General features: G+C 37.7%; 2 protein-coding genes across 4 annotated transcripts in view; both read right to left on the bottom strand.

The window, feature by feature from the left end:
• Window positions 1-370: 370 nt before the first annotated feature.
• LOC124643646 (IQ and AAA domain-containing protein 1-like) lies at window positions 371-13,727 on the bottom strand. The gene is made up of 14 exons (XM_047182663.1): window positions 13,614-13,727; window positions 13,011-13,186; window positions 12,368-12,470; window positions 12,002-12,118; window positions 11,520-11,637; window positions 10,580-10,652; window positions 8,229-8,354; window positions 7,251-7,365; window positions 6,513-6,661; window positions 5,585-5,735; window positions 4,762-4,929; window positions 3,798-3,955; window positions 3,319-3,469; window positions 371-484 (listed from the first exon to the last, which is right to left on the bottom strand). Exons 1-14 carry the CDS (start codon window positions 13,725-13,727, stop codon window positions 371-373), a joined length of 1,833 nt encoding a protein of 610 aa, XP_047038619.1.
• A 3,242-nt stretch (window positions 13,728-16,969) lies between these two features.
• Window positions 16,970-27,191, bottom strand: part of LOC124643723 (TBC1 domain family member 1) — a 54,530-nt gene continuing 44,308 nt past the window's right edge. For 2 of the 3 annotated variants that reach the window (XM_047182778.1, XM_047182779.1), the window contains 10 exons: window positions 27,049-27,164; window positions 26,508-26,645; window positions 24,955-25,119; window positions 24,028-24,192; window positions 23,313-23,464; window positions 22,911-23,009; window positions 22,384-22,537; window positions 21,710-21,879; window positions 20,588-20,734; window positions 16,970-20,106 (listed from right to left, as the gene is read on the bottom strand). In XM_047182778.1, coding sequence (XP_047038734.1) covers window positions 19,261-20,106; window positions 20,588-20,734; window positions 21,710-21,879; window positions 22,384-22,537; window positions 22,911-23,009; window positions 23,313-23,464; window positions 24,028-24,192; window positions 24,955-25,119; window positions 26,508-26,645; window positions 27,049-27,164 — 2,152 coding nt within the window. In that variant the 3' untranslated portion in view covers window positions 16,970-19,260. The remainder of the gene's footprint in view (window positions 20,107-20,587; window positions 20,735-21,709; window positions 21,880-22,383; window positions 22,538-22,910; window positions 23,010-23,312; window positions 23,465-24,027; window positions 24,193-24,954; window positions 25,120-26,507; window positions 26,646-27,048; window positions 27,165-27,191) is intronic. The other variant, XR_006985977.1, reaches the window with a different exon arrangement.

Genomic DNA, 27,191 nt, shown 5'->3' with positions numbered 1-27,191 from the left:
GTAGAGTTTAGCGTAGTATCAAGAAATATTGAAACGATTTCAAAAATTCTTGCAGTATTAGAAAGACCATTTATCGAGGCAAGCTAAAGGGTCCTTTTTCATCCTGATGTAGGAAGTAGTTCTTCAGGGACTCGGGTGAATTCACTGGCGAAAGTTAGTGTATTATAAAACTAAAGAGTTTTTTAGTTTGCTTGCTTGATCGCGCTGATCTCAGAAATAAGTAGATCCATTAAAAAAAAACAGTGTTAGATAGCTTATTTATCGAGGAAAGCTATAGATTATTTTTTATCCAGTTGTATGAAGGAGTTTCAATGGGTGGCAGATGAAACCGCTGGCAGAAGCTAGTGAATAATATAAACAAAATGTATAATTACGTGGCATCCGGATCCCTTATGTTAAACTCGTAAGCTGCATAGCTTGTATCACCAATAATATCATGAAGTTTTGTAGTTGGCTTTGTAACTATGCCTATGTCGAAGAGACCCTGAAAAATTGAAAATTGGATAATAATATTTTTGAAAATCTTCGTACCCAACAATTCCTTAGTTCATGGCAAACAGGAAGACTGGACTTGCTCTCAGATCTAGCCGTGATATACCATCTCATATAAGGAGTTTAGCCAACTGTGCAGGACATATTATAGTGCACAAGCATTTGCACAGACACAAATTCACTCTCTATTGTTTAACTCTCATAGATCATCAGGACGGTAATCAGACACGACCAGAGAGAGATCAGGCGCAAGACCGACATTTGCGTGCTCTCCGAAGCACGGGTGTATCAATCACCAACTTCCAGACTACGGGCTGCTTTGTGAAAGAACCACATAGTATAGACCACCAGAAAAACTTAAAAAAAATCAAAGTCGTATCAGCCAAACGTTAGATACTAGTGAACATACGAGTCGGGCCCAGCAGGGCCAAGGGCTGCCGGGGCTGCGGATTGTTCGAAAGAGATACCGCTAGTCCCCAGTCCGGCGAACAAATTTTTTTTTGATACATATACATTTAAGACTTTGTGAGTGCCTTCCTTACGATGAGTCCGACAAACTTTTCGAATGCGCAAATTTTGGTGCCGCTGCGTTTTTTAATGCTTGACTCCTGAAATTGTCGATATGACGTCACTATGGCTCTTCGTACATACACGTTTCATCTTTTGAGAATCGTTTAATAAAGTTAACTAGAGAATGGTGGTCAACTTGTCCGATAAAGATCGTGCTGCGTTTGGAGTGTCCACCATCCTGAAAATGTCGATATGACGTCACTATGACTCTTCGTACATACCTGTTTCATTTTTTGAGAGTCGTTTAACAAAGTTAACTAGAAAATGGTAGTCAACTTGTCCGATAAAGATCGTGCTGCGTTTGGAGTGTCCACCATCCTGAAAATGTCGGTATGACGTCACTACGACTCTTCGTACATACCTGTTTCATTTTTTGAGATTTGTTTAATAAAGCTAACTAGAAAATTGTGGTAAGCTTGTCCGACAAAGATCATGCTGCATATGGAGTGTCCACTGTCCGGAAAATATAGATATATTTTAAGATTTGGTATAAAGTACTGACAATTGGTGTGAAGTATGTTAATAGTAAATGTTGCATTTAGAAAGTCGTTTCGAATGATATATGTATCATTACTACAGGAGGGATTTATTAACTTGAAAACACCTATCGATAAAATAATCTTATATAAGCTCTAGCTTCTGAAATACTAACAATTCGCCGAAGTTTTTTTAATATGAAATGTTGCATTTAAAAACGTCTTTTGAATGATGTATAACTCATTACTAGAGATGGGATTTATTTAATTGAAAACATCTATCAATAATTATAATTTTAAATAAGCTCTAGCTTCTAAACTACTAACAATTTGTCGGAAGTATGTTAACACGAAATGTTTCATTTGGAAAGGTTTTTCAAATAATATATAATTTGTTACTAAAGAAGTAATGGATTAGCTTGACAAAACCTACCGATAATATATTCTTAGAAAAGCTCTAGCTTTTAAAGTACTAACAATTTGTCGGAGTTATGCTAATACAACCTTACGCTTAAAAAGATCTTTTGATTGAAATATGGCTCATAACTTCAAGTGAGATGTTATTCCTTAACGCAATGTAAAGTATCAATAATATGCCTTAGGTCAGTTATGTCTTCTAAAATATTAAGAATCGGTAAGTGGTATGTTAAGACGGAATATAGCCCTTAAAAAGATCTTTCGATTGACATATGGTTCATACCTAGAGGTGGGACATCATTCCCTAACATAGTAAAACCTATCGATAATACGCCTTATTTGGGCTACATCTTCTAAAATACTAAGAATTGATAAGTGGTATGTTGAGACAAAATGTTGCACTCAAAAAGACCTTTTGATTGATATATAGTCCATTAATAGATGTGGGATATTATTCCTTAACATAATATAAACTATCAACAATACGTCTTAGTCAGGCTACTTTTTCTAAAATAGTAATTAAAATTGGTAAGTAGTATGCCAATTTAATATACTTAAATAATGCACGTGAATATTTAAGTCAGAAATTGACAAAAAGAATAAACTTCTTCCAATTGTAATATTTTTTTCTCATTTTCTTGTCGAACTGACTATTTGCCTCACTACATTTGTCGGACAAGTCGATATTTGCAATAAGAATAGTATTATCTATCATTGTTGTATTTGACCGACATGTATGTATGGGGAGACACAGTGACGTCATATCGACATGTTTCGGATGGTGGACACTCCAAACGCAGCATGATCTTTATCGGACAAGTTGACCACAATTTTCTAGTTAACTTTATTAAACAAACCTCAAAAAATGAAACGTGTATGTACGAAGAGTCGTAGTGACGTCATACCGACATTTTCAGGATGGTGGACACTCCAAACGCAGCACGATCTTTATCGGACAAGTTGACCACCATTCTCTAGTTAACTTTATTAAACGAATCTCAAAAAATGAAACGTGTATGTACGAAGAGCCATAGTGACGTCATATCGACAATTTCAGGAGTCAAGCATTAAAAAACGCAGCGGCACCAAAATTTGCGCATTCGAAAAGTTTGTCGGACTCATCGTAAGGAAGACACTCACAAAGTCTTAAATGTATATGTATCAAAAAAAAATTTGTTCGCCGGCCTGGGGACTACGCGGCCCTGGTACATAAAAGGCCTATGACGGAACACGACGGTTTTTAGTCAGTAAGAGTCTGACACTCCCTCACCGCTGCTAACCCACAGCGGGAGGGGTCATTTGAAGATTTTTGACGTCGGAAAAAAAAAACCTTTTTTTTAAGTCGGTTAAAACTTTAGATTACCTCTGAATTTTTGAGCAGCTTTTCATCAAAAATTAAGGGTTTATGAACTGGGGGTTTTTTTGGTTTCTTCCTAGGTTTGATCTTGGGGTACTTCCAGCCTATCTTCTTGAAGTCCTGCTGATGCATTTTAATCAGCATTTTGAGGTCTAACCTATGGAGAAAAAATACACGATAGAAATTATATTTAATTTGAGGGGTATAAAGGGACCCTTTATTATCAAGTCTCCGCTGTCAGTCTGTCACCAGACTAAATATCATGAGAGATACCTAGACATTTTAATTGAATATTTTAGGGGACTCCCATGTAGGCATATTTTTGCTGTTGTACAGATAATGATGGTACAAAAACCTTCGTGCTTGGCCAACTCACACTTGACTTGAAAACTTTGGCAGCAACGCAGTTCACATAATATTCTTTTGAAGACCTTATTATGATCCTACGTTCACAAATAAAACAATTTCAAGACTGCTCGCCGTACCTCATCAACTCATCGACATATTTCCTGCAGTCCAGATGGATTTCCTTCATTAACTCCTCAGTGAGGAGTGGCTTCATATAACCGTAGATGACATCTCCATAGTTCTCCGCTGGTAACTCGTCAAATAGTGACCATGATGATCGATAGTTTCTTAAAGCCTGGAAATATGGATTTCGTATCAATTTTTATAGAGTGGAGTGACTTATAATGTATTTAACGAAACATCGAGCTACTCCAATCTGTATTTTGTTCCTATTAGCTTTGAGCATTATGCTTCGGAGATAAAGTTGAAATCAATTAACGAAATCTGATAGATTAATGGGCTGTAGGTATGTCGTGTGCTCTCTAAAGTCGTCGTAGACTCTAAGCTTTTGCTATACAATATCTAAGATAGATACATTATTGTCATCATTTGTCTAATCTTTTTTCTACATATTGGATCTTGTCAATCTAGTTGCCACGCTTTTTTTTTTAACGACGTCAAAAATCATCAAATGACCCCTCCCGCTGTGGGTTAGCAGCGGTGAGGGAGTGTCAGACTCTTGCTGACTAAAAACCGTCGTGTTCCGTCATAGGCTTTTTATGTACCAGGGCCGCGGTAACTCTTTCGAACAACCCGCAGATCTAGTTGCCACCCTCAATCCAGTTAAATAGCTACTGTGCACGGTTCCACCCACATCCCAAGGAAACTACTACCCGCACATAGATAAAACATAGCCAATATGTTAATTTGATATATATAAACTGTATTACTACCAGTTTCATCAAAATCGAACAAGTAGTTTTTTTGTGTAAGTGGTACAAACATCCATACATACAAACTCTCGTATAGATACTAGATACCTCCTGCGGTTTTACCCGGGGTTAGACAGAACTACTTATCGCACCCGGATAGAAACTAGTCTGTATGTTATTCAAGTATATAATTTCTTCTTTCTTCCTATATTAGTAGGATGTTCAATACCTCCATCAAACTGTGCATGACATGAGACTCCTGTAGCCTGTACCCAGGATCAGTGAATGGATTACATCTGGCCTTCACTAAGGTCTCTTCTTCCTTCTTCTTCGCTTCTTTCGCTAACTGGGCCTTTAGTTTTGCATCCTCTTTCGCTCGGGCTTTTTCTTCTTTTATCTGTTTTTTTTAATGGAATACAGAAAGAATTATAAATTAAACAGATAAGGAGAAAGTGGATTATTTTAGAAGGAAGAACTTATACGTTACGTTATTACTGAATCCCATATGAAATGATACATGATTTAATAAGATAGACAGACACGCACACATTCATAGGTAATAGGTATCCATACATACACTAACTACATACGTGATGTGGGTCGACGTTGAGAAAAGGGACGACCAAAGAAACGCTAGATGGATTGTGTGGGAGACTACCAACTACTGCGTTATTACCAAATTAAATTAAAACAAGGATTATGATGATAGGTACTAAGAGGAAAATGTTTAAAGATTCATCAAATCCCATATGAAAACTTAGATCAAGTTTCATCTAAATCTGTTACGGTGTTTGCGTCATAAAGAGACACAAAATGTTGCCTTTTATTTACAAGCTTATATTAGCTTCACTTATAACTATGTATGTAAGAAACTCTTGGAATCTTAATTTGACCCACTTCCCGGTCTTCGATTAGGATGAAATTTTGCACACGCTCTGAGTTCTGATGACAATACACGACTAGCGTGCTTTTTAGGTTTTTTTAACTATATTTTTTTAATTAGTATGATGTTCTTATGGACATTAAATATACCTAGTTGGTGCACAATTCACCTGGTCTGGCGTCCTTCCTTTCGACTCGGCAAGCTTCTTCTCATCATCTTCCAACTTCTCCTGCACAGTTGGGAAATCCCCTCTGACCACTAGTATCGTTCCACCTTCGATCTCGTACGGGAATTCGGGAAAGTAATTGTAGCCGTAGAACCTGAAAGGAATGTCTGGTCTTGTTACCGCTATCAAGGATAAGGGTATTTATTTTGTGAAGGTGCAAAGCTTGTTGCAAGCTGCCCCATGCAAGAGAAATAACTATGTGTACCCTCTGTTATAAATAAATCTATAATCCCTTAGGCGATTAAACACGGCACCGCGCACCGCCGCGGTAGGCGGTGAAGCGGATCTTATGTCGCGGGGCGGTGCATCACAGACGGGGTGCCGCACTTTCGCCAGTCTGTGATCAAACTGGTCAAATCCGCGTAAAATCCATCCGCGCTGACAGGCGTGTTTATCGCCTTACCGCGCGGGGAGCCGCTACGAGATCCGTTTTAACGCCACCACCCTCCGTGGCGGTGCGCGGTACCGTGTGATAATCGCCTTATTAATTTTGCAAGTGTTGGCTACTGTTGTTCTTGGTTATTGTTTTTATTTACTATATTTGTGACGCCTTCATGTATGTATAATTGTAATATGAAACTATATATGATACTATTACATTGTATAGGGAAAATAAAGGGAAGTTACGAAGTGACCCCAACACAAGTATTTTATAACTTACTGGGGCTACCTCAGTTTTTGTATCGCAGAACAAAGTAAGATTTTTTTTTACTTATTATAACACTCAGAGCCCGTAAACATGCTTATCAGCTCAGCGCATGTAAATGTTGACTGTACCGGGAATCAAACCCAGGACCCTCGACAGTCCGACATGGTTACCATTGAGCCAAATAGTTCTTCTTCTAGGTTCTCCGAATAAAAGAAACCTCACCATTCCTTAAACCAGGTCCTGATCTCATCCGTGATGTCATCAATCTGGTCTCCTTTTCTGAAGGTCAGCAGCCTGATGTTCTCCCTCTCTAGCTCTTTCAGATATGCCTTAGTAATCTTCAGTCTTGTCTGTCTACGTCTTTCGTACACCTAAAACATTATCAAACCTATTTATATTTTTTATATCACAAGTCCTTGTAAAGGTCTACAGGAAATAAATGTTTTTTTTAACGACGTCAAAAATCATCAAATGACCCCTCCCGCTGTGGGTTTGGAGCGGTAAGGGAGTGTCAGACTCTTACTGACTAAAAACTGACGTGTTCCGTCGTAGGCTTTTTATGTACCAAGGCCGCGGTAACTCTTTCGGACAATCCCGCAGCCCCGAAATAAATGATTTGACTTTGACTTTTTATTGTCCCACTACTGGGCACAGGCTTCTTGAGAAGGAATGACCACGAAGAGAATAAATATTGCCCCTGAAATTGATGGGGGTGATACTGCAGGTATATTTTTATATTACAGTTATTGTCAAAAAACATTGCCTCCCTAAAATTGGCAAAAAGTGACTGCGGTCGTGGTGCAAGTATGCGTAATAAGTTTTATCTATCTATCTATTAATACATATGTAACTTTTTTAAGCTATGTATATATATGCACTTTCTAAATATGTATTGGACACCAGTGACTAAATAAATAAAATAAAATATAAGTGATGAATAAATAAGAAGCTAATTCCAACCTTATTATTTTCTTCAAAGAAACTGGGCCCACTTCTAAACGGGTCTGGTATGAGTCCTAGTAAGATATCTCTCTTTGTATCTTTTACTCTTTCTCGCTTTATTTTCATGTACTCCCTGAAATCAAAACTTATTGAACATGCATTAGCGAAGTCCAATGAAATCAAGACATACCTATTTAAGAACTGAAGAGGATGTCTGACAACCAGTGTTACCAAGGGATACCGAGTAGCTGGGTTGAGGAGGTCAGATAGGCATTCACTAAATGTACATAAAACAATGCTACTCGGCACCGGATGGATTGGAAGCCAACCCCAACATAGTTGGAAAAAGGCTAGGCAAATGATGAGTTATTAATACAGATGAGATTTTTTGGGGTTGTTGTTACGAGTTGCTTACCGAAAACATACGTGCAACAATGTGATCTTATAAATCTGTTTATTCCTTGTAAGGTCATCATCCTCCGAGCCTTTTTCCCAACTATGTTGGGGCCGGCTTTCAGTCTAACCGGACAGTGTTTATTCCTTGTAAGGGTGCGTCCACATCTGGCGAATGCGCCGCGAATGCGCAGCACGCGAGCCGATCGCGAGCTGTTCGCGAGCTGCGCGCGTGCATTTTTGTTCGTGCGCCGCTTCTGCTTGGCCCGCGCGCAGCTCGCGCGCGACCTAAGCGCCGCACGCGAGCGGCGCGCAGGCGGCGCGCGACGTCTGCCATCTTCGATAGTACTGAGCCAATATACGGAACTGTAAGGGCGAGAACTGATTGCGCGCAGATCGGGCGCCGCTCGCGCGCCGCTCGCGCGCTCTATACGAGCCTTGCGTGAGTTGCGCTAAAGAGGCGCACCGAACTATTGCAGTGACTGCACGCGCGCAGCTCGCGGACAGCTCGCGATCGGCTCGCGTGCTGCGCATTCGCGGCGCATTCGCCAGATGTGGACGCACCCTAAGGTATGAACCCTAAAATAAATTAAAGTGACGAACCTGTAAACCTTCTGTATCAACCTGCCAGCTTTCATCTTCATCTCTATCGGTGCGTCTGGGTGTTTTTCTAGATGAAAAGCCGTTCGCTTGGCTGCTTGAGATCTAAGGTCTGCCATTCTCCATTGTCTGTCAATTATATAAATTGGTTTATTAAGAACTAGGTTCCATTAGCAATAACACCCGTTTAAAAGTAGCCTGCATGCTATTTTTATGTATCTATACTTCTATGCTAACTTTACTGATACAATAAGGAGAAAAAAATAGGGAACTATATTTTTTGTCACCAAAATTTATATTTGTCATCAGGTTGTATCACCTAATAAATAGATCTATTGCCACGAAATATGTTCGTTCTCAGATAAACAAAGAATGTTCCCAGGTATGAATTACCAAATTATTGTTAATATAATGTGTAAAATATGAGATGGATTACCAATAAAACTGTAGTGCATTACATGAATATAAACTTTGTTCTTATAATAATAGTTTTATTACTTAAATAATAGCTTGGTGCTCAAAATGGTAGATCTGTCACCAAATAAATCGATTAATCGATCCCTGACTGCGACTCCTTTTTATTTGTTATTTTGTCACCAATACAGTAGTTACTTTAATGTATTCGTTACCAATTTAATACATCAGTTTATAATTTAATGAAAATATGTTCAAAGGGAAGAGGAAGGGAAGGGAGACAAATTGGCGCGCTTTCGGGCCTCAACGAATGGGTTGTAGAAAGCAAAAAATTTACTTATCGACCAGAAAAGAAAAAGGGGGCGCCCTTCAAAATCCAAACTAGCGCTGATTATTCAGTGATTGTTATTTTTAACAATAAATATTGATTATTTTGACTTTAATTATTTACTATTCAGCTAGAAATTTAATTTAAATATATTTATACTACCTGTGGAGATTAAGACCCTTGGGGGAGGCACATGGCCAGTTAAGTAGTAGACTCTTTTGGTTGAAAGGATGATGACGACCACCCTACATTTTTAGACCTTCATGAAAGGACAATGCTCAAAAAAAACCCAAGCCCGGCGCAAACGAAAAGTAACTCAAATTATAGGTAATAATAAGTAATGAAATACTGCATAGGAGGCATCATCGAAATCAATGGCTAAATGTATGAAATTGCTATTTGATTTTTTTAAGGGGTAACATGAGCAGCTGGGGCTTATAGTTTAATTAAAGTGCTATCTGAAACAACAAACAAGTAATATGGCAAGTAATAAGCTTCTCCAAAAAGATAAATCAATACCGAAGTACAGGCTGCAGCGCCCACGTCATCGCGTCATGAGCGTTTTACATTACTTAGGGTGGGCTAGACATGAGGAACAGTTCGCGCATCCCGCAACATTTTTGGATCTCGTCGTGTTAGAAATAAAGAATCGATGACTTTTAAGCGTTATTATTAAAATGAAAAGTACATTCATATCCTGTTTTAGTTCTATCATCCTATTATCTTGTAAAAGTAGGTAGAATAGTGGAGAAGTTGCTATAAACATGTCATTATGTACACTCTTAAACCACAACTGTATCTGTTTGCTGTTCCTTTTACTAATACATTATGTTACCTCTAAAATCTTGAGTAGCAATGTACCGCAGATGTTAAAATTCGAATAGCAATTTCACACATATAGCCACTGATTTCGATAATGCCCCCTATGTAATATTTAATTTCTTATTTTTACCTATATTTTGAGTTACATTTCTTTTGCGCCGGGCCTGGGTTTTTTTCACATACTACATGAGCATTGTCCTTTTCTAGTGATATAATATATGATTTAATGGTGATCTCTTTAAATTAGTTTGCTTAAATACTGTTAGGACAAACCTATTATACTACATACAAAACCATTTATTTGGTACTTGACCCCATATCTCCATGATTTTCGGTAATTTATTGTGGAATTGATATTATATTGTTTGGTGACTACATTTTGGTGACAAATCTACTATTTTGAGGGCAAACCCTATTATTTAAGAAACACAAAATGAATTAAATTGGTGACAGCTTAAATCATACCCAAAAAAATAGAACGGGTTGTTTGTATTCGAAAGGCTCTGAAAATACTAAATTGATTTGAAAACGTACAATCAGTGCGACATTTCATAGGAGCTTGCAAAGGCCCATTTGAAATAAAAACATTTGACTTTGAAAAATGATTTGACTATTGGGACTACACTACACTATCCACGAATAACGTATTTAAGCTATATTTTGACAGGGTGTGAAAAATGCCTGGACGTAGGTGAAACCGCTAGCAAGCTATAGGTACTGCTACCAAGTTTCATAAAAATACGTTCAGTAATAAATATACTCAGCTAATTTTGTCTGCTATATAACTTACCTGAATCTTTCATGCCGCTGAATTGTAAGAGTCTGTATGAATATTTCAGGAATCAGTGTGTGGACACTTGGAGCTAAAAAAACAAATTACATCAAAATATATATCTAATATTTTACGATAGCTATTATTAAAGAACTTGGCTGCAAAACAGCAATTTTTAAACGTCAAAAATTTACAAAAAAGACAGCTCCCAAAACGCCCACCCTTCAGCACTTTCTATGTATTTTTGCTGGGAAGAAGTGACGCAACAAACCCCCCAGCAACACAATGTCTGTCTGTAGGTTAGAAGAACCTTTCATCAATTTGATTTCACATATAAAAAAGGACTGTTACTGTTACAGCATTTGTATCGTCCCACTGCTGGGCACAGGCCTCCTCTCACACGGAGAAGGATTGAGCATTAATCACCACGCTTGCTCAATGCGGATTGGTGATTTCAGACTATACAGGAATGAATTTTAAGCAGTGCGCAAAAAAAAACTGGTGGTCCAGAATCGTTAACAGAACATATCTGCATCATCAGTAAATATTTTTTTTCATTCTTTGTCCGCCCTAAAATCAGCAAAATATGGATACCAACTATTGGTACGCGCGCCGAGCGGAGCTCGCGTCAGTAAACCGGTTTCGCGTTGCCGCCGTGCATACTATGACGACTGTGACCGTACTATCGGGTACAAAATAAATATCTTTCGATATCAATAACTTTTCTTTATTGTACTAAAACACTACAAAATAAAAATATACGTATCTATAAAACTTATTTAACTATAAGTTGACAAAGTTTGCGCACTGGATAAAATTCATTCCTGTATAGTCCAGGTTTCCTCAAGATGTTTTCCTTCACCTTTTTATCAGCTATTGGTGTCCAAGATATACTTAGAAAATACATCTTGGATACTAACTAAAAAAGGACTACACCACATTTATCTCAAATACTTACGTGGAGTCTCTTCTTCTTCTTCCGACTCCTCAGGCTCAGCATTAGCAGCATCCTCAGCGACCGTGGGAGCTGGTGGTAGCAACCAGCTGTCTCTTTGTACTGGTGGTGGTGGCTTTACCTGGTTGGATCAAAATTGTTTGCAGAATTACAAAGAAAAGCTATTTAAACAACTTTTTAAAATGGTGGTGGATCTCATTTGTTGTTTGATTGTCGTTTTCTTGAAGAAGGTTGGACCGATTGAGATAAAACATTGATGTCAATATTTACACAATAACACCGATACACTTTTAGAGCAATTATTGTTTCATAAATGGTTCAAAAACATTTTATTTAGAGGAGTTGGTTTTTATAGCATTTTATTAGAACGTTCTACATTTATAGGCACATGAGAAAACTTACTGTTAGGTATGGTATAGGTCCCTAGCTCGGTTGGTTGATAAGATTCCCAAAACAAAACATATAAGTAGTAGTTCCACAGTTACCTTCTTTGGTCTCTCCCTCTTCTTCTTTCTCCTAATGGCTTCTGTCCACATCTTCTGCAAGGCCTGTTCCACATTCTCACTCCTCGATTCCAGAGGGAAATGATAAGGAACTACTATCTGGACAACAAAACAATTACAAAACCAAATAAAAGAAATTTTAATAAATAGAATAGATAGATCGAAATCAAATAAAAATAAATTTTGCACATTTTGTCATAAAACAACAGGACAGCCTTCCAGTAGTGTAAACATTAAGGTAAGTTGTGTCAAGTATGGTGCTAGGGTGCTAGGTCATGTACTTCTTTAACAGGTAGCTTCTAGACTTTCAAATCTATACAAGGCTTAGTTCTATTCTTCTATTATTACCTGTATATCAGCTGGAGTCAATCTCATCTGCGTCAAAGCACCATCAACATAGATATAATCGTTGACTATCACGTGTGTCAGTTCAGTTCTCAGCTCATACATCCTGAAAACCAGTAGCAGTCCAGTTATTTCAGGTATTACTCGTGTAAGCCGAAAGACTTCCACTGCTGGACAAAGGCATCCCCCAAAGGATCGCTAGTTTGCTCAGTCTTCTGCAACCCACATCCAATGCTTTCCAGCGACCTCCGCCAAATCGTCCGTCCATCTAGTGAGCTGAATTTTGTATGCGTGACTAGCAGCCCCAATTATAAGGATGATGATAATATCATGACATAAATTTTCCTAGCTTATGCCAGTCTCATTTGTATACCTATCTAAAGCTAGAACTAAAGCCATCGGGTTTCGGATACGTAAGACCAAATTCCAACTTTAGACAGTTGTTACATTTACTCAGATTAATTACCAATTATCTATCAGTCGCACCTAGGGGTCTCATGTTACCTGGTAACTGGATTACAAAGTTCAGATAGGCAGTGACTCCATATGGCACACTGGTACTTAGCTGCATCCATTTAAACTGGAAGATCGATCCCAACATAGTTGGGCAAACGCTAGACCACGATGATGATAAAAACATAAGTACCTTTTAATACAGACATTGATAATTTCCTGTATATAAGGTGCTCTCTGAAGATGAACACTGTTGAGGTAAGCATCATATAGCTTGTTGATCAGATCACAATATTTAGCGTAATTTCTGCCGAGAATTTCCGGTGGTAGCGCGCGCTCCTTCAAACGCATCCCCTTTTCGGCATGATGCTGCAAATACGTTAATGAGTTTTTGAAAATGTGTCACTTCACACAGCTCCGAACCTAACATTTCGGTACAGCTGGTGAGAGATCAGGCGCAGGACCGACATTTATGTGTTCTCCGAAACACGGGTACATCAATCACAAACTTGCAGGTTTCTTGCTGCCTTCTGAGAGTTTCTAAAATCCCAAAGCGATTTCGGCCCGACCCGAGAAATCGAACCTGAGACCTCATGCACGAGAGAGTTGAGCAAATACAAGAGTGTGAAAAGAATTTTTGTCTTTCTTTGCCTAAATTTCCCAATCAAGAATGAATATACTTTATACTTGAGAGATAAAGTTAAAATTCAATTTGCTTGCTTCTGTATATGTATATGCGGAACTATTTTGAGTGATATATATCTTAACTTCGTAACATAAAAAAGCAAATAAATACCAGATACTCAGCGTCCTCTTCAACTATTTCTTCAGCATGTTGCAGTATTTCTAGCCATTTATTCTGAACTTCTATAGTGTTGGTCAAAGTCACTGGCAGTTTTAGTAAAGACATGCTTGTAACTCTGCAGAAAGAGAGAAAATGTGTGCGAGAGCGAGTGTCAGACTCTTACTGACTAAAACCCACCATGTTCCTTCTAGAGCCCTTTATGTGCCAGCGCCGCGGTAACTCGCGCGAACAATCCCGCAGCCTCAGCAGGCTTAGGTACGTACGGGTTTCTTCACTGACAAGATTATGTATCTATAATGTTTATTCCTGAGACTTGAACCCATGACTACAATATACAGGGTTACTCGTAAGTAGACCGCATCCTTTCATGAGGTGATAGTATAGGTCAATACGGACAAATTTGACCATGGCATACACTGGGCAAAAGTTAACCCGTTTCAAGATAATCGAATTTCAAGATCAGTCGTCTAGGTACACGTATACATTTTTATTATTAGTCAAAAGTCTCGTTTTTGCGTATTTTTGTGTGTAGAAGATGAATCACTTCATAATAACAAACCATAAAACTGTACAAATCACAGAGGAAATTATAGCGAACAGCAATTACTTTTTTAGTAGCTATTTTCTCGAAAATATTACTCTTCATTTTTTGTGCAGAATATTTAAAAAACATCTACATTTATCTAGCTATCCAAAAAGACACAAAACACACAAAAATCCCCAAAAAACGAGACTTTTAACTAATAATAAAAATTTATACGTGTACCTAGACGACTTGTTAAGAAAAGATCTTGAAATTCGATTATCTTGAAACGGGTTATATAACTTTTGCCCAGTGTATGCCATAGTCAAATTTGTCGGTATTGACCTATACTATCACCTCATGAAAGGATGCGGTCTACTTACCAGTAACCCTGTATAAGTGTGATACCAGTCGTACCAAAGGGTATTGGGTTGCTTGGATAACTGGATTGAGGAGATCAGATCAGCAGTCGCTCCTTGTAAAACACAGGTACTAAGCTGCATCGGGCTAAGACTGGAAGCCGACCCCAACACAGTTGGGAAAAGGCTCGGGGGATGATGATGGATGGTACCAGCGTAGGGGTCACTGTTAATTAAACAATTTACTTACTTCACGCATAAAATTTTGATATAACTATGTTTCCTTAAAACTACACTTGTATAAAATTTCACAGGAATTTACATATTCGTTACCAAAACATAACTTTAATTTAAATAATTTGGTTAACTAATTGTTCGGGTCTGTTCGGGTCACGGTAATTTTGGCGTCATTTTATGTCATGTTCTGACGTGTGCTAGAATTTATGGCTTAATATAAAAAAAGTTACTTTGTATAAAGTTCTTCGTTTATTGCTTTGTGTCTATAACTTACATACCTTTGAGAGGAGTATGGGTCCGTTTAGATCAGTGGTTCTTAACCTTTTTGACATGAGGGACCACTTTAACTAAAGTTTGTCTAGCCGGGGACCACCCCATCGGTTTACCTAAATTGAGAGTTCCTTGATAAAGAATACAAGCATACTTTATAATTAGCACTCATTTCTTTATTATTTAGCAAAAAACTAAAAGTTACAGATTTAAATTTAATGACATTTTTGTGACTGCATTCTCTTTACCAATTTCTGAATTTTTGGTTCAGTACTACTCAAAGTAAAACGCATGTCGGCAGTTGTAGGTAAGCAAATGCAAAGAAAGATAAACTAAGTAGTTTCTAAATGCGCGAGCGAAGCGAGCGCGAAATTTTTATCGGACTTAAATCAAATATTACGTTAAATTTAGCCCAAACGTACTTAACTTTTTGATTGTTGTCAAATGCAAAATAATAATAAGGGCACATAATTTCTGAATACGCGAGCGAAGCGAGCGCGAAAATTTAATTATTTTTTAAGACTCATAACCATAATTACGTAAAATGTTGCGAAAACCCGCGCGCGCATAGATAAGTCGATAAAAATAAAGTTAGATAACGTATATAGCAACGTCGAGAGGCAAAGCTTCGCGGACCACTTGAAATGCCTCCAGGGACCACCGGTTAAGAACCACTGGTTTAGATAGACCGGGTCGGAGAGCATCGGCGCGCATTTTTCTTTTCACACAGACCGGAGCCGATCGGCTGCGCGAGCATTAAAGAACATGTAAATGGAGCCAAACGTAAAGAAAAAATACACGATCGGAGCTGGTCGGTTCCTCTTATTATTTCACACCGAGCGCATTCGAGCATTCTCAATGACAAAAGCAGTGCGTATGCAAAAATAAACCTTACTTCAATTACTAAGTACCTACATACATTACATCTGTTGGACCATGAGTCAAATTGGGCTCATTGTCCAACAGAGTTATAGCATATGCCGTTGTGAAGGTTTTTGTTTGTACTAAAATTGTTACTATGGGCACTACCTTCAATTCCATGGCAAAAAAAAGATATGCACCTAAATAGGTTTACAATACGTAGGTATACATTCTGGTTAACAGAAACGAAATGGGTCGAGATGCCATCGCTCAGTATTACTGCTCGTGTCTAACAGGTAGGCGCTCAGTAGGAAGTTGTGCTCATATCATTTCCATAATATGGTATCTAGGGTTAGGCAGGCACTCACAATTTAATCCACCGGCAGGATATTTAGACGACATTATTATTGATATTGATTGAAATGTTAACAAAAATAATTTTAACTGTTAGCAGCTGTTTTATTTTTTATGTATACATTAAACCTGGAATTAAAACTAGTTAAAGGTGTTCAATAACAAAACCTACACTGCCATAACAGCACTACTTTTTGCAGAATATTAGTTTATGTATGGTCGGAGAAAAATATTTATAGCAAAATAACCCCATGGATTCTTCGCAAAAATGAGTTTAAATCTTTATATTTAGTGCTTTACAAGTATATTCAAAGTGGTCTCATCTCTGTTGGTGGGTGAGCCCAGGCTTCATACATTTTTGCCCATGGTCCTTTGCTCTGCTCTCCGAGCCGGTCTGTCTGAACGGACACTCAGTATGTATGTACTTGTGACTAAGTAACAGCCCGTATAGATAGATCATAAGGTTAAGCATTGGTCCTGGCTGTCATTTGAACATCTTTGGCAGTAGTTACGGGTAATCATAAGCCAGAAAGTCTGGTAGCAAAAGGTATCACGTTACCCAGGTAACTTAGTTAAGAAGATCAGACAGGCAGCTGCATTTGGCACACTGGTACTCAGCTGCATCCTGTTAGACTGGAAGCCGACCCCAACATAGTTGGGAAAAGGCTCGGGAGATGATGACTTCTAGTAATATAGGTACAGGGTGCGGGAAGAATTTGTTTCGGGGAATTAAATACAAAATATATCAACTATTAATCATTTATTTTTAATATTTATAAAATAAATCACAATATTTCACTATATTTAAGCCAGAACGTAATTTCAGTGTCCTTACGTAAGTAATTATTACGCTTATTTATAATTTTATTATAATAAAAAAGTAAAAATTTTGAGCAATTTATAATAATTCGTAATACATAAAAAATATCTTAAGACCTGATTTTTGGAAGTGAATTCAATAAAAGAGCATTCTTTGGCCTTCCTTATTGAACACTGAGAGCAAGAAATCTCTTTTTTACCCAACTTCGGCGGAATACAAAAGTAAGGTAATACTTTTTTTGTAAAAAATAATATCTGCAAGACAATATGCAAGTAAGATTAAAATATACACTAATAGTAAATAGTCGGCCAACAGTTAACCCAATGGATAGCAATTGTTTTTTAAAGAAAATCTTGACAAATCAAAGTTTTCAGTCTGTCTGATACCAGGTAAATACCTGATCTTTGCAATGTGCGTACTACCATTCATCTTCATACTGATTTATGAGCCCAAACAAACTATCGGCCAACTATAAGTTTTCTTTCTGCGGGTACGTACTCAAAGTCATCATTATTATCAAATTAACTTAATACTCAATACTATTTACGGCCGATTTATAAACTGACACTTACTTGCATTTATTATTATATATTTCTATAAACATATACAGTGCTCACTGTCTTTTTATACAATAAAAATAATTATAAATATCTTGTGCAACAAATATAGATTATTATTATTTTACTTTTATTTATTACTTAATTAATTTATTTATTGGTGCTTTATGGGAACTTTGTGAGTGACGGCCGGCGAACGGGCAAATCGTAGCGAAAATGTTTTACTGTCAAATTATTATCGACACTAACACTATTGAGATAGAGTCTATATTCAATTAAAGGTATTTTATCTCACGAAAGCGGGTGAATACATGTGACAATTTGCACATAAATTTACATTTATGAAGTTTCTTGCCGGCTCTTCTCCATGACACCAACTTTTTTGAACCGTGTAACTAGTGTGACGCTTCACAGGAGCCTGCAAAGGCCTATTTGAAATAAAAACATTTGGATCACCCACTTTTCTTAAAATAAAACATCTTAAAAGTTATGCTTTTCCATGTAGTAACTTCGATATTATTCATTTCATAGTTGTGTTAAATAATTTTAGACTCAATTTCAAAGAAGACAAAGTCGATAATACCTTGACAATAAAACATCCGATAATTATGCCAGCTTATAATACCAATTCTTAATTATTATATTTATTTAATCTAATGTATTTTACTATACAGTTATTAACTAAAAGCTTAAAGCGAGAACATGTGTTTTTGCCATCACAGTGTGAGTGAAACAGCGCGCTACATACATAGTGCTATCTCTTTTTCGCAGAAATATAATACTTAAGGTGAATTGCACCATTTAACTATAACGATAACCGAACCATTTTCAGTAGTCAAATCGCCGATGTGACCAATGGGCGACAAGTATATGGTTATGGTTTGGTTATCGTTATAGTTAAATGGTGCAAGTCAACGTTATTCTATAGAATAAATAACGTGTGGTATATATCCTATGCTATGAACACAGACCATCGTATTTAATTTCTATATATATATTTTTAATTTTAAACCGCGATTTCACCATTTTCGTCCACGATTTTCCTAAAATTTTATCAAAATCGACTCGACAGTTGTTTTTAGTGAAAAAAGTACTATAACTCATATAGAAATCAACAATATTGATCTACTTTTTATTCAAGTGCGGAAAGTTGTTCCCTCGGGACGCAGATGAAACCGCGGGAAGCAGCTAGTATTATCTTAATCCACGTTGCGCATTTAATAATATTCAGCCTACACTACAAATTAATTATGTATGAGAATATGGAACCCGTATAGAAACGAATTTTAATCTTTTCATGATCTCCCGAACCCTTTTCCCAAATTATGTTGGGGTCGGCTGCCAGTCGAACCGTATGCAGTTGAGTACCAGTGTGCTACATAGAGTGATTGCCGACCTCCTCAACCCAGTGACCTGGATAACCCTTTACCCCTTTCTAAAACTGGTTGCCAGACTTGGTTTCTGACTTCCCGACACGACTGCCAAAGATGTTCAAATGACAGCCAGGACCCACCAATTTAACGTGCCTTCCGAAACACGGAGGAACTCATCATTAGACTGGTAGTCGACCCCAACATAGTTGGGAAAAGGCTAGACAAATGAAGATATAATTTCATTTCTATACAAATTCTTTATTTCAAAATAATTTAGGCAAGTACTACGATTTGTCACTAACAACATGTTTAATAGGTCTAATCTGTTTTAGCTTAGTCGACTGTCCGTCAAACTTTATGTCCACATCCACATCACTTAAAGGATGAGAAATAGTGGAACAGGAATCTTCTTTCTTCTCGTCTGGACTCAACGGGGTAACGAACCCACTATCCCCTACTTTACCATCTTTCCCTTGCTGTAAATTCAAAGACATACTTTTTCTACTCTGAAATATGCTCAAATCATCTATATACGATGTAGGGTTTAACTTCTCATTCAATTTTTCGTCCAACTTTCGCAAATTCTCATCAAAGTTATTTTTGAGTTGATGCTCAAAGAGCCTTTCTTGACGTATCTGCTCGTGTGTGCTTGCAAAGAACCCAGAATTCTTCTTGCCTAGTTCCTTCAAACTGTCTGTGATATTTTCTGTTTTGTGGTTCTCATTTTTCTCATCTAGTACTTTGAGTTGGTAATTCTTCATATTAGCTATCAGACCAGAATGGACTGACTGCGATTTCTTCATCATAAACTGTCTTCGTTCATGCTCTATATCTTTTGGAGAATCCTCGCGTATTTTCGCGAATAAATTCGGCGAGCTTATCCCTGTCTTGAAATTCTTCCTCGGGTCTTCAGGCTCTGGTTGGTCGTTGGAGAATTTCGTGGAGAAGATTTTGAAGGATAGCTTCTTGCTGTGGTTTTGGACGATTTTCTTGATTTCTATTGGTATGTCTTGTTTGTGGTGAGCGGAAATGTAGCGGCTTAGCAAGGTTAACTGTTGTTCTAAGGATTTGTTCTGTGTTTCTAAGCGTGTTTGCGTTTTCTGGTAATTTGTAATGGCGTCCATGGCTTCCTGTAATGGGATTATCGATATTAGTATTACATGTACTTAATTCAGAACCAGCAGTATGGCATTTTATTATCTCCTGAGTGAACCTTAACATTTTAAAGAACAATCTATCTATTATCTAGTTATTATTTACTATCTGTCTACTGTCGTCTACCTATTATTACTTATTATCTACTGTTGTCTGTCTACTATTATCTACTATCTGTCTTCTAAATTGATAAAAATGTGGTGCATTAGTTGTAAAGCACCAGCCTCTCAATACAAGTGTCAGGCAAGTACCAATGTAACTATTTTATGGACTTTCTAAATATATCATAGACACCAATGACTGAATTAAGGTGTAACAAAACATCTTGAGGAAATCTGGACTTCACAGTCTTAAAATTTAAAAAGCTTTTAAAGATTCCTTCTCTGTATGAGAAGAAGCAAGCCTTGCAGTAGGACAATCAAAAAAGGCTGATAATTTAATGAAACCAAAACTTACATCAAGCTCTTCTCCCAATCTATTCTTATCGTCGATCAGTAGTCTATTCTCCTCAGTAAGGGCGGCTAGTCGCGGCATCTCTTCCCGAAGTACCGCGTATTCTACTGCGTAGTCACAGAGTTGACGACTTATGTCTAGTGATAGGACCTGCAGAACAGGAGGATTAATGGATTTAATAATTATGTTCCGCCAGATAACAAAAAGACTTATGTATAAAGGACTCAGAAATTTTATGGGGGAACTAAGTCACATGGACAAAAAATATCCTACATGTTTTCTTGATCTATTAGAAAGGCTATTTATTCATTTACAAGCTTTCGCCAGTGGTTTCATCCGCGTTCCGTCGGAAATAATCCACGTAAAGGACCAATAGATCCAAGGATAACTCTAATTTTTATTTTTCCGCGGCTTTACCCGCGTCCCTCAGAAACTTCCCAAATAAAGAAAAGTCACTTCATAAAAACATATAAGCTTTGTTCCTTCCATTCAGACACTCGAAGAGACAACAAATATACACACATTTATATACTTTGGCAACTATAAAGTTGTACTTTGATCTTTATAATATTAGTATGACTTAAAGCTCGGTTACACAGTGCGAGCTGCTGCCTGGCCAGTAGACAGCTACTCGGTTTGTCTACTCGTACGCCAGTAGCGAGGCTTGCCTTTGCTGTCTACACGACACCTAGCTACTGCCCAGTACGAGTTGTGTCGCGATGTCGAGTGAACATGTTTCATAAATGAAATATTATTGTCAGAAGACCATCTATCCGCAGCCATTTCGAACTCGATTTAGTACACAGGCGTAGCACACAAAAAAACACGGGTTTCAGTCACAACTGCCCTGCTGGCACTGGCGAGCTACTGCCGAACGCGTCCAAACGATGCGAGCGACGCACGAGTCGCTGTTTTGTGCGAGTTGCTGCCGGGTGAGCAGGCGAGTGAAAACAAAAAATGTTGAAGTAACTCGGATGCGAGCTACTGTCCAACTCGCACTTGCGAGTTATTCGTAAGTGACGTCCAAACAGTGCGAGTTATTGCAGTGCAGCTACTCGGCAGGCTGACTCGCACGCTAACTCGTACTGTGTAAACCAGCCATTAGACTTGGATTAGTTTCCTCACCTTCTTCATAACCTTCTCATAGAACCCTCGGTTCATATCAGGCAGCTTATGCTTGAGGTACTCCGCAGCTTCCTCGCAGCTCTCACACAGCATCAGCCCGTCTTTGTGAGCTGACAGCAGAGCCAGAGACACAGAGAATACTATGTCTAGAGATTCTAGGAATATCAGGTCTGGAAAGAAAAATAAGAATTTTTAGAAAACTAGTTTACGCCCACCAACTTTCGAAGTTCGTATTTTGGTGCTAAGCTACGTCAATAACTTTATTGCATGCCATAAAAATAAGTAAAAACAATTATGGACCCTGTAGGGCACAGACATATATATGATGAGTGCTTTTTTAAAACATAAGTATTGAAATTAAGGAAGAAAATCTTATATTATTTTTCAGCTTAACCAAATGGTGTAAATATAGTCTTGTTGGCGACTATTATTTTAAACGGTTTTCTATTTAGAAACTTGGAGCCCGTGGAGTCCAAATTCTCATCTCGGTTAAAGATTTGGCAAAGTTCGTTGACACCTGTTTTTATTATTATTTAGCCGTGGAAGTCCTATGGCTGAGATAATGATTATGACATTCTGTAAGTCTGAATGATAAAAAGTTTTAACATCTGGGATGATATCCAGGGCTTCTGAATAGCTCGGTGCAAAAGAAACGGCTGGGCAGATAGACTTACCAAAGACCCTGACGACAAATCCCAGTGGGAACTGACTGGTGAAGAGCGTCAACATCCAGGGAGCTGCATACAGCGCCGGGGAGATGTCCAGGGCTTCTAACTTTGCGTGAAGATCTGGTTCGTGGTCACGGAGCAGACGGGACAGTTGGTAGAGCTGGAGAAGACGATGAAAGGGATAGGTTAGTAAATAAGATAGAAAAAATGTGTTGTTGTTTTTAAGATAGTACATACTGTCAATTGAGTGTCAGCTACTTTTGAATCTTTTCTTTGGGTTCTACTAGATAACTATTACCAAATCATTTTGGGTGGCAGGTACACTACTGGTCATGGTAAGGTAAGAATCAATTTATGGACGTTGTTCAGCAGTTTTGGAAAGCATGTGTTCATCAATTTTTAAGGCTACCTATCTAACTTGGTGTCAAATTAAATGAAATCTGTCCACTCTTGCTTGAAAGGGTTACAAACAATTCCGGCGAAATCTGGTGGAATATAAATAAGTTACTTATTTAGCGGAACTTAGTGGTTACCTGAACTTGCAGAGCGCTCATATCTGGTAAGTATTGCTTTCTAAGACCTCTTCTGAACATCAAGTGACGTAACAGTATGAATGCTTCTGCCTCTTCCATCTAAAAGAAATAAAGGTGTTAATCTTGGCAAGAGATATCCATAGTCATTAATCAAATTGAGAACAGACTGACTTAGAATGGATCGATGAATCTTGGTTGTTATTATACTGATGAACCGGCCGTTTATACATAAGGGTACACAAATCTTCTGTAAATAGCGGGCACTTTTGCGTAGCTTCGTTTTTGAAGAGCCCTTTATTATTCACAACAATGTCAATAATTGTTCAACAGAAGAAATATTCTCCACTATACATACACCGACTGATACTCCTAATACCAAAAACCATTAACTACCATACTTACATGAAGCAACAGCACCCCAGCCACGAAGCTCAGACCCTGACAGTACCCCACATCAGGGTCTAACAGAGAGTAAGCTTTCAGTAGATTGTATAACGCCAGCTGTCCAGGACCCAATGCTGATGCGAAGTACGAGTGTTTTGGGAATGTGCGACCTTGAAAACGAGGAAACATGTTGTAAGTTCTATACTTTTTAATTCTGTATTAGCAATGTATGAGTCATGCAGGTGTATTTTGTGATCTTGCAATTATATGGACACTATGGTTCATGGATGGAATGAAATATTTATAGAAATAATGAATGTAAGAAATGTGAAAAAATATCTTGATCAAAACACACGGATTTTGATTTACATTTAATTGATATTTCGATTTAAGAAGGAAAATAACAGACAGGAAGCAAATCTTAGATTTTTGAAAGAAGGAAGTAAATTGCTTTCCAAATCAGTAAGGTAATACCATACCAATGTTAACAATAATCTTTGATTCGCAATACAGTGTGTACTTCTAAGTACATTTTGGACATCAAGTAAAGGCGAATGAAAACATCTTGAGGGAACCTGAACTTTAAAGTCTGAAATTTCCAATCCACCTTGAGCAAGCGTGGTGATTAACGCTCATTCTTTTTCTGTATGATAAGAGACCGACGCAGTAGTACAATACAAAGCCTGATGTTGATGATGGTGAAGATGGACAAAAATATATAATATAAACTTACCCAAATCAATCAGTATAGCATGCTGATGTTTCGTCAACCCCGCCAACAGTACAGAGTAAGGCGTGTGGTACAGCGGACACGTGGCAGTGTCGGGCGGCGCCGAGCGCAGACACGCCTGCTCCGCCAGGAAGTACCACACGCCGCCGCGGGACATGCGGGGGACTCCTGCGAGAGAGGACTTGCTTTAGTTAACCCCGCCAACAGTCATACCGCCCAAGAGTATATACCGTCCAAAATCAATTTCTGCCATATTGGCTTACGCAGATAAAGGTGCCTCACTATTCCCTCACTTTGCCCCCGTGAATGACACGACAATGTGGCAGAGCTTTTTTTACGATACGTACGACGACGTCACTATAAATTTACATAAATACGGATTGTTTCGAAGAAATCTGAAAATAAAGTTTAATGCATATTTAGAGGTAAGTAAAACAGACCAGCTTTTGACACCATCACTGTGAAATTATTTCAACTTGGACTGATTCAATACATTAATTCAGTAAATGCTCATAAATATTGATCTATAAAAATTAACCATTCATAGGTACAATGTTTCTTATACAACTTTATAGTTCGGCCATTCAGAGAATGCGTTCCTGACACGTCGCGATTGAACTGACTGAATTATAACATTCATTGATTATTGATATAATAATGTTGTTTTAATGCTCCTCAATTGTTAAAACGGTAAACAACCAGCAAAAATATTTTTATCGTAACTGCAACGCCATTGCAAAGTTACGTCGTCAGTTCAATCGCGACGTGTCAGGAACGCATTCTCTGAATGGCCGAACTATAATATAATGGAAGAATACCTGGAAGAATTCCTCAAGGACCAATTCTTGGTACTATGTTTTTTTTAGTTTTCAACTTTTTTACAGTTTTTGCACTATTAAACATTATGAATGTATTTAAAGATATCTTTACCTTGAATCACAGCCTGAGTCAGCATATGCCTGTCAACCTTCGCCATTGGCTGTGAAGGGTCCCGGGATAGTAAGGAATCCCACATGAGACTCACTCCAGCATCACATACACCCAGTTCTGTATATTCCAGTTTTATTCTACGGACCGCTGATGATTCTTCACTTTCTGTAAGGAATAATGTTAGTTGTAAATCTTTTGGTTGCTTGTATATTACGTGTATTTCTTTTATTATGTTCTTAAAAATTTTAATGGCAAGGAGTTTAGCTCTCTGCAGCTTTTCGGTGGTCTAACAATTAATATTTTCTAGCCGTTCAATTTATTAAAAACTTCCTTCATGTTTCAGAAGGCACGTAAAATTTCGAGATCCGTATGTCGTTTGTACATGTTTGGCAGTTGTTATGGGTAGTTAGAATAAAGAAAGTCTGATAACTAGTTCTATCAAAGAGTTTTGCAATCTTTCCATTTGTGTCCAATACAGTGGTACTAAAAAGCATAGAATAGGCATGATGACAAATTTTTAAATTCCTTTGTATGATGTAGGTATACGTCTATTTTATATGAAAAATTATTAATTTTAAGAAAATGCGAAGATTTTTTATCAAATAATTGCATTTTTCTCTGTCCACTTTGAATCCGGCGCGAAAACGCTTGTCAGTGTCATGGTGTCACTTGTGACGTCACGACTGAAATTACAAGACGCAAGTAAGCAACGTTCGTGCAATAATTAAGTTTTTTGTGTTATTAAATATGAATTCGAAAGGGCATAGGTGTTGTGGGGTCACTGGGGGACCAAGTAAGAACACATCCAAAACAACTCCTGATAAGTTATTTGTGTACGTTCCTCACAATACCTACAAAAATACGAAACAAGTGGCTTAAACTTGCAAGGCGAGATTCAAAAGCAATATTGCCCAGGGTACAACTTTATTTTTGTGAAGATCACTTTGATGTAAGTTATTACGTAGTTCTCTAGATTCTAGCATAGTTTATAATGTAAATAACTATTTCGAGGTTAGGTTTCATCTCTCATTGTTTTTTAATTAAACTAGTATACTTACATGGAAGTTTTAACATTTCTAAATTCAGCTGAACAAAAATCTTTATTTGATGCCAAAAACTTTCCCAGCATTATGATATCAATTCTAGGCAAATTAGCGCTGTTTACATTGATAAATCCGGGCTCCATAACTCGTGTTATAAACAACTAATTAATTAAAAACAAAGATCGCAGTGGAAGTTCACTATAACGAAATGTGACGTTCGCGCGTTTTCGCGCGAGTTGTTTTGAGAAATGACGTCACGGGCTCTGATTGGTGTTCAAGATATCATGGCGGATTGCCTTATTTCGTAATTTTATTTTATAAAAATACATATTAATCACATTATTAATAAAGAAAACAATGCGCGTTTTATATTCCAAGCTTCAAGTTTAATTTAATAAATATATTATTTTAATGATTTTTGATTACTGTCATCATGCCTATTAGACTGCAAGCCGACCCAAAATACTTGGAAAAAGTCTTAGACTTTTTCCAAGTCAGCAGTAATCTTACCTCTCAGCCTAGCGTTCTCCTTCTCCATCCTGACCAGCAGTATGGTCTGGTCTATAGCCATCTTCCATAGTCTTCTCAACTCCTCTTTTGTTCTCTTTCCTTTAGGCCCTGACGGTTTGCGCATTGAAGTTAACTCGCCTGCAAAGATAGAAGATTACTTAGTCACTGTTTTATAGTTCAGGCTTTGTAAGAAAAATTAAAATATATGTACATTAAGCTTAGCAGGATAGTTAGGAAAAGAGTCTTTTCTAGTCACTGTGGTAAAACAAAAAATCTGATTTATGTTTCTGTTCCTGCGGTTGTACCCACGTCCTAATAAATCTACCTTCCGCAATCGGTGTAGTGTAGTTTCAAATTAGTCTTTGCGGTCTAGTATAGTTTTATCAGTATCATATTTGTGTCAATTTTGATATTTTTTTCCACATTTAATACGATTAGAAGTTGTTTAAAGTTTTCTCTCCACCTTAATTTTACTCATATCACTTATTTGTAGTACTGTAACCACCTAGTTTTATGATGAAGCTCATATTAACTTCCTTACCTTCAACCTGCACGTCAGGCTGTACAATTTTCTCGTATATGGCCTGTCTCCAAGTAGCTTCGTTCTCGCTGCCGGCTTCCACTGGCGCGGGCCGATTGTCGCTCACTTTCAGGAAACTGAACATTACAAAGAATGAAAAAAGT

The sequence above is a fragment of the Helicoverpa zea genome, chromosome 28 (genome assembly GCF_022581195.2).
Source record: "Helicoverpa zea isolate HzStark_Cry1AcR chromosome 28, ilHelZeax1.1, whole genome shotgun sequence".
NCBI lineage: Eukaryota > Metazoa > Arthropoda > Insecta > Lepidoptera > Noctuidae > Helicoverpa > Helicoverpa zea.
Note: the sequence above shows the minus strand (reverse complement) of the source record. Positions and strands in the feature narration are given on the sequence as shown.